At 36.6% G+C, this 13,730-nt stretch overlaps 1 protein-coding gene across 1 annotated transcript in view; it reads left to right on the forward strand.

The window, feature by feature from the left end:
* The window catches only part of Cwc27 (CWC27 spliceosome associated cyclophilin), a 245,486-nt gene extending 234,465 nt beyond the window's left edge, over positions 1-11,021 (forward strand). The window contains exon 14 of the mRNA XM_046456179.2: positions 9,986-11,021. Coding sequence (XP_046312135.1) covers positions 9,986-10,148 — 163 coding nt within the window. The 3' untranslated portion in view covers positions 10,149-11,021. The remainder of the gene's footprint in view (positions 1-9,985) is intronic.
* The last annotated feature ends 2,709 nt before the right edge of the window (positions 11,022-13,730 follow it).

Genomic DNA, 13,730 nt, shown 5'->3' on the forward strand with positions numbered 1-13,730 from the left:
ATGTACCATATTAATATAGATGATAATAATATAGAAAACTGGTTTTGAGGTAAGCAGGAACCCTCTGTTCTATTTGCTCGATTTTTCTGTTTTACACTTGTTCTAAAAATAGTCTATTAAAAATAAATTTTGAGAAACGTGTAAAGGTAAAGGTATTCACTATAAAGTTATAATAATTAAAACAATGAGTCACCACTGTACAGAGTAGATTATTCAGTAAATGAAGTTGAGACAATGAGGTAGCCATTTAGGGAAAATAATTAAATTAGAACTGTATCTGGCCCAACATACTAAAAAAATCTTCTCACTTGATTAATGATTAACAAATAAAAAAAAAAAAGAACTGTGATAGTGACAGGTGAAAATATAGATGAATATTTACCTGGTCTTGATGTGGGGAAAGACTTAAGTATGACCTTAAAGACAGCCCATAAAGAAGAGACTGCTTGCTATGACTAAAAAATTGTAAAGTTATGTGGAAGAAAATAAAAAGAGAAGAGAAGGATAGAGGGAATAAGACAGGAAATACATAGAGGAAGCTCCACTAAAACAAAATTAAAGGGCAAATTACAAGCTCGGAAAGATATTTGTAATTTAAGTGATAAAAGGGGATTTACATTTATAACACAGGTAACATTCTCACAACTCTATAAGGAAAATATTAATGTGCTGTTTTTTAATGGTCAAAAGACACAAACATACATGTCACAGATAGCCAAAAACACGAAAACAAAATCAATTTTACTGGTAATCATAGCAAAATAAAGTACCTTATTCAGGACAGTATGAATGAATATGTATAACCTTTCTGAAGGACAGTCAGATCATATTAATCAAGAGACTAAAAATTGTATAAGTCTTTAAGAATTCTAATTATAGGAATTTATCCTAAATATTAGTAGAGATTCTCTATTACAAATGATAGAAATCGCTTCTAAAATGGGAAAATTGGTAGTATGGGAAACTTCAGGATAAAGCTTGGGCATGGATGGACCAGAGAGTTCCACCAAAGTCAAGTACTTTTTTTGTTAGTTTGTTTCCTGGCTCCATTTTCATTTCTGTGGTCTCTTCTGTAGCCAGGCTTCCCCAGGGTGGCAAAGATGACCTCCAGAAGCTCTGGGTTTATATTTCCATTATACTAACTAACCTGTGTAGTTTAAAAAAAAAAAAAAAAAAAGTACCTGAGCCAATTCTGTTTGCCCTTCCTGAGTTCAGATGTCCATGCTGTGATTCAATCACTGGTTATTCTGGGAAGTACTATCCCATGTGTCCCCTTACTAGGATGAAGATGGAAAGCATCATCATCCCACCCCAACTACCTGGACTGAGAGTGGAAAAGAATTGTTTCTGAAAGGAAATAAAGGACTATGTAGATGCTACCTACAATTAAGAAAATTCAAATATTGAGTCACATGGATTTTATTCACAGCATTTTTTGTACAGGTGAAGATTTGAACAAAAATTTTATAATAAGGGATTGATCTTAATTATATGATCCAGTGCTAGACAATTAATAAAATTATATATAGTTATCTACTTAAAAAGATAATTGTGGTATAGTCAGATAGGAAAATCAAGTAATAGAATGTATGCATTCTTATCCTGTATGTGTGTGTGTATGTAAATATACATGCATGTACATATAGATACACACAGAAAAATGTGAAGGAAGTGATGTGCCTGTGTATTTTCAATAGTTATTGATGAACCATGGAAATATAGGTATTTATTTTATCTTGTTTTTCCTTTTTGTCTTAAAAAGGAAAATTACCTACTGGGCAAAAAGCAAAACACAAAAGCATTGAATGTGTATTACCTATTGTAATACACTTTGAAAGGGGTATGCAATATCATAGAATACCAAATTATAAAAAAATGATAAATGTGTAATACATATGTACACCATTATGGACTGAAACGTGCCCCCCAAAAAAAAATTTCATATGTTGAAGTTCTAGCCAATATGGCAGTATTTGGAGGTAGGACCTTTGGGAGCTGGTTAGATGTAGATGAAGTCATGAGGGTGAAAACCCAAAATGAGATTGGTGTCCTCATAAGAAGAAGGGACCAAAGCACTCCCTCTGTCTCTCCACTCATGTACTGAGGAAAGTCCATGTAAGGACACAGCAAAAACTATAGCCATCTGCAACCCAAGGAGAGAGTCCTCACCAGGCAGATACTCGCCTTGCTTGATCTTGTACTTCTGTATTCAGCACTGTGAGAAAATAAATTCCATTGTGTAAGTTACCTAATCCATGGTATTTTGTCATGGCAGCCAAACCTAGTAAGGCACATACACAAACTACAATATAAGTGGTAGTAAATATTTGAACCACTCTTCACCATTTGCAAAGACCTTTTGAAGGCATGATGTTTGATCCTCATGCTAACCACAATGAGATAAATAGGGAGCACCTTACCATCCCTTCTTCACAGATGCGGGGGAAAGAGACCTGAGAAGCAATGTGACTTTCCTCTAGTCACAATTAATGACCAAATTGTAACTCCAAACTCAGGTCTTCTGACTTCAATCCACAAAGGTTTCCATAGAAATTCAAAGGCAGGAGCAGGTCCTGAGGCCCAGAGTAGTCAGAAAAGACTCTTGGGAGGAAATGGGGATTAAACTGGGGCTTGAAAGAACCAGGCACATTCATCAGGGAGCCGGAGGTGGTAGAGTGTTCCAGAAAAGTGACAGACAAAAAGTATGTACAGCCCATCCCTGATACAGAGAAGTGTGGTCTTTTCAAAGAATCAAACATGAGCAACAGTTAAAAATTGTTTTGTCTTGCTGAAATTTTTATTTAAAAGCAAAAAAGACTGTTTTTGCTTTTCAAGTACAAGCCGCCTTTCAAGCCACCCCTCAAAAAACTTAAACCAGATCATTTAAGTTTGTGATCCATAGTTCCACAGAATGACAAACTTAAGGAATAACCAGGAGCTGTTTAGTTGGGTTTCTTAAGAATTTTAACTTAATAGAGAAATGAGAAGCTGTCAACACAGTACACAAATTATATGTATGACAAATTATGTGTATGCTGTTCACAGAGAGCACCAAGGTCTTTCAACCCACATAGGGAAAGGCTATCTGAGGACAATGTGTGCATTTTCCCCCTACTTCAAAGCTAAGCAGACCAAAGACAATGTTAATCTTTAAGCAGTTTAACTGACCTGTTTGAGAAAGATAAGTGCTGGATTTGCACAGCACAAATTTAGTGTTGGTGGAAATACCTTGTGGTTGTTTTTGAATACTGTCCTATTCTCTGGTGTTGTAGAATTTTAAAGGTGAGTTGCCTGCTGGGAAAACCAGAGGTCTGTAAAGATAATTGCTAAATAATTTGGAATTACATATAGATACTATCAAGGAGAAACATGAACAAAATAAGAATTCTAGCCAAAGATTTTGGAGGTGACTGCCTTCCCTGAAACATTTACTTATTCGCAAGCATTTATTGAGAATCTTCTTCCAAACATTACTGAATGGTGCCAGATACAAAGTCCAATAAGACAGAGCCACCATTCTTAAGCACACCTGTGGCCCATTGAGGGTGACAGCATGAGGAAGACTAAACCAGAGTGAAATTCAGGGATCCAGGAACCCAGAAGAGAGTCTTTATGCTGGCAGAGAAACAGCAGACCAGCCAGGAGAGGATAAGGGTGCTGCCTCAGGGGGAGGGAGGGGGGGAGTTTATGGTAAGTAGAGAGGCAGCAAGGAGGCAGGAGAGTGCAAGTAAATTGAAATGTCTGGAAGTTAAGATGTGATGGGGAAGGTGATGCTAAGGGAAACGAAAGCCAAATTATAGAAGCGACAAAAGAAATTTAAGTCTCCTTATGTAGACAGTGGAGTCACCAAAGGATTTAAACCACGGTAGGGAGTATGGCTTGATTTGCTGCGTTTTTGAAAAACACATAGAGCAGAAAAGACCTGGATATCCTCATAGACCACAGGCAATCCTTAGTAATTTGATGCCTGAGAGGAGATTGTCAGACATCATCCCCACAGGGCAGGCCATTGCCCTTGGTTCTGCCCTCTTTGGACCTCTAGCTGAATGGAATCTTATGTGGCACCCTAATTTTAGGAAGAACAAGGAGAAACTGGGGCTGAGGTTCTAGAAAGCGGTGACTTAAGGCAATAATGGAATAAAAATTTATAGCGGAAATTAATGGTTTATTTCTAAGTAACGTTTTTCCCAAAGATGTACCCACAGGTCTCAGAATATTTTGGGACTTCTCTTTTGGAATTGCTCTAAAGGCTAGACTGGGAGCCACACAAGTAATTGTGTGCTGCATTTTGAAAATTTTCTAGTACAGGATAAGCACTACCCAATCTGATTTTTTTATCTTCCTTTCTGCATCTAGCACTGAATTAGCATTTGACTTATTCCCAAAATGAAATCCATCTTCATAGAATGGAAGTTTGCTACCTCCGAAGACATTCAAGAAAGTACCTAGGCAACAATGTACCAGCTCCACGTTTCTTAACCCTCAGTCTTGGAAATTGCCTATGAAATGGGCTGGGGGTGTAGTTCATTGGGAAACTCCTTACTTACATACGTGACACACTGAGTTTGATTCCCCATCACCACAAAAAAGGAAGAGAAAGAGAGGTGGAGGGAGAAGGAGGAAGACAGGAAAAGAGGAAGATAATATCTTTCTACTCCATCATCCTGTTTATTGTGGATGCTACCAGAGAATATGGGAAAGCTTTTGGTAGACCACTGTCAGTAGATGCTCTGTTTGTTGTTTTACACTTTGTAGGCAATTCCAAAATGTGTGTCTGCCATGTTATGGTGTCATTGTGTTCTCACTAGTAGAAAATTTACTTCAGGAGAACAGGGCCTGGGTCCTGCTCATCTTTGTATCACCAGTATCTAGTATTTGCCTTGCCTATAAAAAGCCCTCAGATGGTGAATGGAAGCTTGGCATTCATAGTTTTTAAATCTACCCAGGTGATTTTAACATGCAACCTACATGTTAAAACTACACTTTAAGAAGCATTGCGTTAGGGCTGGGGATGTAGCTCAAGTGGTAGTGCGCTCACCTGGCATGTGCGCGGCGCTGGGTTCGATACTCAGCACCACATAAAAATAAAGATGTGTCCTCTGAAAACTAAAAAATAGAAAAGAAGAAGAAGAAGCATTGCTTTAGGGCTGGGGTCGCAGCTCAGCGGTAGAATGCTTGACTAGCATGTATGAGGCACTGGGTTTGGTTCCCAGCACTGCATGTAAGTAAATAAATAAAAATAAAAGGTCTATGAACAATTAAAATATAATTTAAAAAAAAAAAAACATTGCACAATGGTGCATGCTGGTAATCCCCATAACCTGGGACACTGAGTTGGGAGGATCGCAAGCTTGAGACCAACCTCAGCAACTTAGCAAGGCCCTAAGCAACATAGTTGAGATCCTGTCTCAAAAAAATATAAAAAGTGCTGGGGATGTTAAGCACCTCTAAGGGAAGGAAGGAAGGAAGGGAGGGAGGGAGGGAGGGAGGAAGGAAGTTTTAAAAAAACAATAAAATCCTCTCTCCAGTTCTACATTAGGTTCCATAGGAGATGGAAAAGAACATGAGGTATTCTCGTACTGTAGTCTATCAAAAAATGAAAGCTTGCCATCTGATATGAATGCAGTGTAAAAGCAACTACCAGTATGTGCTGAGCTGTGAGAGGTCATGAAAAGATGTACTTGAGACTTTCTGCAGTCTGGTAGATGGTTTAGAGAGTTTGTCATTAAAATAAAAGACTGCCCTTCCCACAAAATGAGGTCAAGTGTTAGCTTAGCAAACCGTCTAGTACCAGGCAGCAGTCTTGGCCAGCATACACAATCTGAAGGCTTCATTCCCATCACAGATCACTATGCTGGGCATTGGGAATATATCTATGAACAAGGCTCAGACCATCTCAGACAACTGACAATCTGTTCACAATTCAGTAAACAAGCAATTACTAAATGGTGAGAGTTAATGAAAAGAAACAAAGTAAGTTTGGTGAGATAGGAAGCAACCAGTTGTTAGAAAGTTTTAAGGATCAAACTGAAGTATTTCAGTATAATGTAATAGCCAGTTATTCCCATTGAAAGAAATGCTATAAAAGAAACTTATTAGAAATATTATTTTAGAGCTTTTGGAAGAATTTGGGAAGGGAGCAATAGTACAAATGTAGAACAATTAGGATACCTGCAATAAAGATCATAAATATTAAAGTTTCTTTCAAAAGGGAAAAAATGTTCCTAAATTATGATGACTTGGAAATGAGATGGAGTGGTATATTCCCTATGAACAGAGAGCTGTTACATTATATCAGCATAAATAAATGCATATCAATCAAGTGAATTGCTAATACTGGAATTCTATATTGGGATGTTTACTGTATGTCTGAGAATCAGGTCCCGTTTTTCATTCCCCATTGATATTAATTATAATCATAATCTATTTCAAAGTTGAGTGAGGAATGAAAAATTGTTTACTTTTGTTTATAATTTTTGAGTTCCATATCAAGAAAAAGAAAAACTTACAACCTCTAAGTAAGTAGTAAGTCTCCTTCTTTCTGAAACACACTATGGTCAATGTTTTTGAGACTCTGAACCTGTGTTAAAATATTTATTAATCAGAACTAAATTTTTGTATTTGCCTTCAGAAATTGAGCAAGTTCTAAAATATTTATGTGTAAATAATTAGTGTGTAATTAATTCCAAAGAATTCACTGCCTTTATTAGATCAATTCTATGACCACCACAGAGTGGATAGTATTGTTATTAGGACATACAAGATTGTAAACTACCAGACCCTTGTACTCGAATTAAGTCTGTGTTCTCAGGCTTCATGCAAATCCTCAAAGGAGACCATGAAGTGTGGGCATGCTTTCAATTCCTTCAGTCTATGATTTATGGAGGCATGTAGGTCAGGAGTTTCTATGCTGAAAATCATAATAACTGTTTTGTTTGCCTTTTTTAGATGAAGTGACCAAAGCATGTTGAAAGATAAATGGGTGAAGCATTTTGACTATGCTTTTATTCCTATTAAATATTATTGCTGAGTAACCATCCATGCTAAGTATTATGATATTAATCTGAAGTAGTTTGTAAACTGATAGCTCCTTCTTTCCTTTGGGATTAGGTTTGTTATTAATCAAAATGTTGGATTTGTTTAGTACAGTGGTGTATGAAACAAACAGTTGAAACAGACAGCTCCTTTAATTTACGACTTTCTGTTTTTTCAAGTTTATAAGAAAATCTGTTTCTTCTTGTAGACTTTAGGCTGTTGTTCACGTGTCTTAATTTCATTTCTCATACCAGAGCCAGCTAAATCCAATAGCTGCAGATACTCTTATGGCATAGAAAGGAGGAAGGTGCCTTTGTATGTTTTCAATCGACTCAGTCTGGTAAAGTCATTTTTGAAGCATGGAAGTTTCTGCTAGAAATGAGTATTTCAGAAAAATCTATATGTTGGTGCAGAGAATGGGATCATTTTTAAAACAGAAAGATCTATATGTGGAAAGGTATTAATAAGTTCACTCGGATAATAGGGTTTTTTAATACCAGTATTGAATAAAACTCTTTTAAACACCGTGTGATTCCAGCAACTTCCTGACGTTGGCCTAAATACCAACAGCACCTTTAAGAACTTGGAAAGCTACAAAGAACTTACTGAAATGCAACATAGGAGTTTGGGCTCCCCTGATGTCTGGTAAAGGACCTTCACAGGACAGTCTTGGCACTCTTCTAAACTTGTTTCCCTTTGGTAGTAATACACTTCATACTTTGTAGGGAATGCAGTATAGATTGTAAGAAGTGTTGTAGAAAACCCCATCCCTGTTATCTGAAACAAAATGCTAAATATATTTCTTAACTATGAAGAGTTATGCATTCTTTTTTTTTTTCCACTCAGTACTGGGAATCTAACCCAGGGCCTAACACATGCTAGACAAGTACTCTACTATAGAGCTATGTCCCCAATCCTTTTTTTTTGCCCCCTCTTTTTCTTTTTCAGACAGGGTCTCACTAAGTTGCCCAGGTTGGCCTTGAACTTGCAGTTCTCCTGCCTCAACCTCCCAAGATTTTAGGCACATTCTTTCCATGCAAAGTAGTTGCAAATTTTTTTAGTGCTTTTAAAGTCAGGACTTATTTCCGAGTTGACATAAGCTCAGAAGCACCTATTTGAAAGTGACTGTTACTGATTGGCTGGCCTTCAGAAGCACTTCACAGGAGTGAGTCTGCCACTGATTGGCACAAGACTGGCTGATTAGTTGGCTTTCAGAGGTGTATTTACTGGAATGAGTTGTCACTGATCATTTAGACCTAGATGAGTCATTATTAATTGGTTGAGTTCAGTTTAACTGTTTCCAACTGGTTGTAATGGTTATTCATTACCATAGCAATGGAAGAATCCACCTTTTTCTAGGAATTGGAGATTGTTTTACTTTCAGAAGCTAATACTGAAACACTGTAGGAAATTGAAAGTACTAGAAAATCAGACACTGAGGAATTCATCTAAGTGTACAATAGTGTTAAGATGCATTTTCTAAGTAAGGGTATTTACTAAAGCAACAGAAGTTTAAAAAATCAGCGCTCATGGGTGACATACATGTTCGTGTATTGAGAACAGTTATGAAATTTGATGCAAATAATATTAATATAAAATATAAAAATGTAAATGTGATTTACCTCATTTTGTAAAGTAGATTCTAGGTCATCCACATACCACTCATACTCACTGCATTCTGATAAGCCTCCTCAAGTGGAATAGAAGGTGTGGGAATGGCACAGAAGCTTCAACTTGTCAGCCCTTCAGCAGCTCCTGAACCCTTAGAAATGGTAGCATCACTAATATTGTAGCACTTTATTTCCCTCCCAATATCTCTGTTAGGCTTCTTCAAAATCTGGGTATATCCATAGGAGTTTGACACACAAATAAATGCCACTCGTCTTTTGTGCTACTGTGCGGGGCGGGGGAATAGGGGATCTTTGCTAGCATCTACTGCCCAAATCTCTGCTTGTAAAGTAAAAGAAATTAATATCATATTTGGGTTTCATCTGAGAATTACAATGGTATATACAGAATATTAACCCTATAGGCAGCTTAGTTCTATCTGCTGGGATGAAGAGACATGCATGTGGGATGGTTTTGTTTAACTAGAAGGAAAAAAACTTAACAGTTTTTTTGCTTATATAAAGACTGAACTTTTCTCTTCCCAAATTCATTCAACTGCCAAGAAATCTGTTCTTTTGACTTCCCTGTTTATTCCTGACACCTTCTACTGGGGGCATATCTAGTAACTTACACAGTTCCCTGCTACTAAGGATAGCCAGCTTATGACCACTTAGGATTCAAGTACATGTTGATACCTTAAGACCAGTAAGCATTTGTTAAAGTAGGAAAACAGGATGGTTAGATTTGTTGTAATCAATGGTAAAAGGAGAAAATAAGTCCGGGTAGTTATGCCATAAGTTTGATTTTCATTTTATGAAAAAAAAAATATTAACCTAGCTACTCCCCAGAAAAGACAGTTATAACATTTGAATATCACTTATATTTTCATAATGTGTCCCCTAATATTGACCCATTGAACTACTGAAAACAAAACAAAATCAGATAGAACTGATTTATTATCTAGCATTTTGCTCTTCAACCTGGCTCGCTCTGGTTTAGTGAGTGTGCTTTTCAAAGGAAGCAGAGTTCTTTGAGCATGGTTTGAAGAATACTTTGGGTTAAAACTCTTTTTAACCTCTTGCTAGGAGAGGAACTTCAAGTAAAGACCATGGCAGAGACACTCACTACTAGAAATACAAGCCAGTGGAACAAACTCTGAGCATGTTTTTCAAATTTAAGTGTTTTCTGAGAAGTTGCTTTCCATGCAGTATAAGCACCAGTAAACAATAACTCTGTCTTGGTATTCCATACCCTTATAGCTCATTGTGCTGGTGATAGCGGAGTGTAGAATTTCTACTTTCAGTTCTCATACCAAAATCACTGAACCCTCTCTTTCCTTTAGGATGTCACATGTACTTCAGTTTGAGGATAAAAGCAGAAAAGTAAAAGATGCAAGCATGCAAGACTCAGACACATTTGAAATCTATGATCCTCGGAATCCAGTGAATAAAAGAAGAAGGGAAGAAAGCAAAAAGCTGATGAGAGAGAAAAAAGAAAGAAGATAAAATGAGAGTAATGATAACCAGAACTTGCTGGAAAGGTACCTGCAATAAATGGCCTTGTAGTAGCCATTGTTCCCAACAGCATCAATTAGGGGTGTGAAAGTATTTTTGAACCTATAGTCTGGTTTTAGAAAAGGATTATCTTGTTTGGTAAATTGTGGAATGATGTAAGCAAATGTTTTTGGTTACTGGTACATGCTTTTTTCCTAATTGACCTTTTATATTGTTAAATCTGAAATAAAATCTGTTTCTTTCCAGTTTATACCTTAAGCATTTGCAAACTGTTCAAACTTGTTTAAACCCTTTTTCCCTGAAATATGTGAAGGTTTTCTCTTCAAGATTTTTTTTTTATAAGAATTTCTTGCAGAAAAAATATTTGAGGGAAACCTCCCTGGCCCTAACATTGGAATATAACTTAAAAACTGTAAAATATAATAAAAATAATATAAATATCAGTGGAATGTTTTGCATACAAATATCTGAAAATAGCCAAACCTGTAAATCTCAGTAGCTTCATATGTTAAATCTTGAGGAACCCTCAAATGAATGTTCACACCTCCATCTAGGCCAACACCCAGGTTTTATGGATGCAGTCAAGACTAACACTCTACCTACTGTCAGCCAAGTTCACCAAACACCCCAGGCTGACACCATGCCACCTGCTCACTCCTCTGTTCTTCTCAGCAAATAATAGCAGGGGCACATGCACAAGTCTCATTCTGGCAGTAGAACTCATTGAGAATTTTACCTTTGATGACAATCATTCATTTTGGGTATTTATATTATCTATATTTAATCTGTTCTAGAATTTGAATGCCACAATTGTACCACAGGGTAATTTCAGTCACCTAATAAAACCTTACCAGCCTCATCTTTTCAGATAGTGTCTTATCAGATCTTTCAACAAACAGTCTTTTTAAAAATCTTTTTAAAAAATGTAATCCAATAGGCTTTCTGTAAGCACAGTTTTTCAAAATGTTGTTCCAGTTGAAACACTACAGCAGCAGCAGCCCTGGCAGACATGTTAAAAATACAAACATTTGCCTTACTACCCACCACCACCCTCCCTCTCTGCTGATTTTTCAGCTGCTTTGGAGATTAGCAGTGTATGGTGAAGTTAAAGATATGTATGGTCGGTGCTCAAAATATGATGATCATGGACCTGTACCCTAAAGAAATTTTCAAACATTGCTCAAGGAAACTAGAAGATACTAAGCTGTCCTTTGAAGCGTCATCCAGATGGTGGATAGTTGTATACCACACTATGGAATAATTTATAGAGGTAAAAGTCAATAATCAGAAACTATGAATATTAGCATATCTTTAAAATATGTGAATAAAGGAAACCAGCTATGTAACAATTTGAAACCTAACATCATTATATATTTTTTATACATGTATAATATGTAGCAAAAGTATGAAAACAGTGGGTTTTGCTAAGGAAAATGAGAAATACAAAGTGCTTCACTAGTGTGTGGTTTTATTTCTTAAGCTAGATGATTGGTACTTAGTTCTCATTCTATACACATTTTGAAATGCCTGAAATATTTCATCATTTTTTTCTTGATAATTATATCTATAACCTGAGGCAAGAAGACAGGAGGACTCCCAGTATTGATAACTTTTCTTTTTTGCTTCAGGAAGGAGAAAGTTTCAAAGAAAAGGTGAGGGAGATAATAGGGGTGTTCTGGTTTGATGGCAGTTAATTCAAATGTAGGTGACCATACTCAGTGCCACCCAAAAATAAGCACCTTTAGGAGTGCACCCTATCTTCCCCTCACCACAAAGGTTGTATTATCAATTTCATTTCAGATATTCAGAATTTTAGTTTCCGAATTCACAGTCTTTGAGGTTATTATAAACTGTGTTACCACTGAGCCTGTATTAAAATACGCTGTACATTTTTCAGTCATTCCTTCTCAAATACCACCTTTACCAATGCAGTATTATCCCAAGAATGAGAGATCCACAGACCTAAGGCATAAGTCAGAGATCAATATTTGTAGTTTTAAAAAATAATAGACAAAATTGAAACCTCAGTTTGGTAAAATGTTCCTTATCTTACTTAAACCTACTCTGAAGTTCTAGAGATTAGACTTTTAACAGAATAATTTCATCATGATAACAAAAGTCACTAGGAATTTAACAATGTTAGCAATAGTGGGTTTTTTTGGAAGAACAGAAATTATCTGTTAAATGTTGTATTTTATCTGCCCACAGTAAAGTCTTTGGAAATATCACAGGAATATGGTTGGGCCAAATGAATTAATTGCAAATAAAAAAAAAACCAGAAATCCAAAACTATAAAAAATACAAAAACATATTTAAAAATTAGCCTTTAAATTTTACTGTAATTATATATTTCGGTCTATTTTTTCTTTTTATATCCTGCTCTGAGAACGTTATCTTGAGACTCATTGTCTGACAATGCTGAATATTCTGGAGAGCAAAAAGAAAAGCAACTTTGGGCTATTTTTGTTCTCATTCTATGACAAGACATTTCTTTCACTTTGATTAAAACTTTTGGCAAGGTGAAAGTTAAAACCTTTGACTTTTCTTTTCTCAATAAGTAACTGAAGTAAATACAGATCTCTCTAGAATTTTTAATAGTGTAATATCCACATGCACATCATCACATGCCCTCAACTCTCTATATCCTCTGAGGCCACACAGTCAGTAATGCATCTAAAAATGGGGACACCATAGAACAAGGTCATTAAAAAGTGTGAGGAGATGAGTGGTTTGCTGCTGTTGTTTTTAGAACAAGTTTAATAAGCTATGATGGCTGTCTTTATCAAACTGTCACTACCAAGTTTCTTGATAAGATCTGAGGTGTGAGGTACATAAACCTTTTGTGCTGTGTCAGTGTGGCCTGTATGGAAAAGGTTAGATAAATGCAGAATATTGCCTAAACACATTGTTTAATCTTGGTGATAACAAGAAAGAAAACGGAGGTGTGAAGTGAGTTACCATTGAGGGTTGTTATCAGTATAAGCAATTTGTATGTATGGGGTGTAGAGAAGTTAAGAGGGGTTACATTCTTCAACACTGTCATTCACAAAACAAGAGCAGATCTGCTTTCTCTATGGTTGTGACTCTCTTCCAGTAACTGAACAGTTTATCAGGAGGCACCGTTTCTGCTTACTAGAAAGCAGGAAGTTTTTCTGTCCCAAGTGTATTTTATCTCCTTTCTTCATTTAGCTTTTAATGAAGAGAAGTGAGACAGGAACCACATTGTGGAGAAATCCTTTCCAAGAGGAACTTTAAATTAGAATTCCAAGAGAGGCAGTAAAACACCAGATTTTACTAGGATGGGTGTTAAAAGTCCTGTTTGTAGAAATAGTCCCAAACCGCCCCCTCTCACCAAAGGTATAGGTGACCAACTATCTCTGTCACAGGTGCCAAAAGTGTCACTGATCCCTGTGGAAAGGTATGGTAAACCAGCTCAAGGAAGGCAGGGAGGGAAGACCCTGATTTGCCTGAACTACAGCATTTGCCAGTTTCCATGGTATTGAGTACCCTCACCATTACAGATCTCAAGTGACCAAAGGTGGCTCCAGTATACAGCTTGTTCTTTTCCCTCAT

Source organism: Marmota monax, unplaced genomic scaffold (assembly GCF_021218885.2).
Source record: "Marmota monax isolate L192 unplaced genomic scaffold, Marmota_monax_Labrador192_F-V1.1 WCK01_AAM20220418_F8-fsc00130, whole genome shotgun sequence".
NCBI classification, from domain to species: domain Eukaryota; kingdom Metazoa; phylum Chordata; class Mammalia; order Rodentia; family Sciuridae; genus Marmota; species Marmota monax.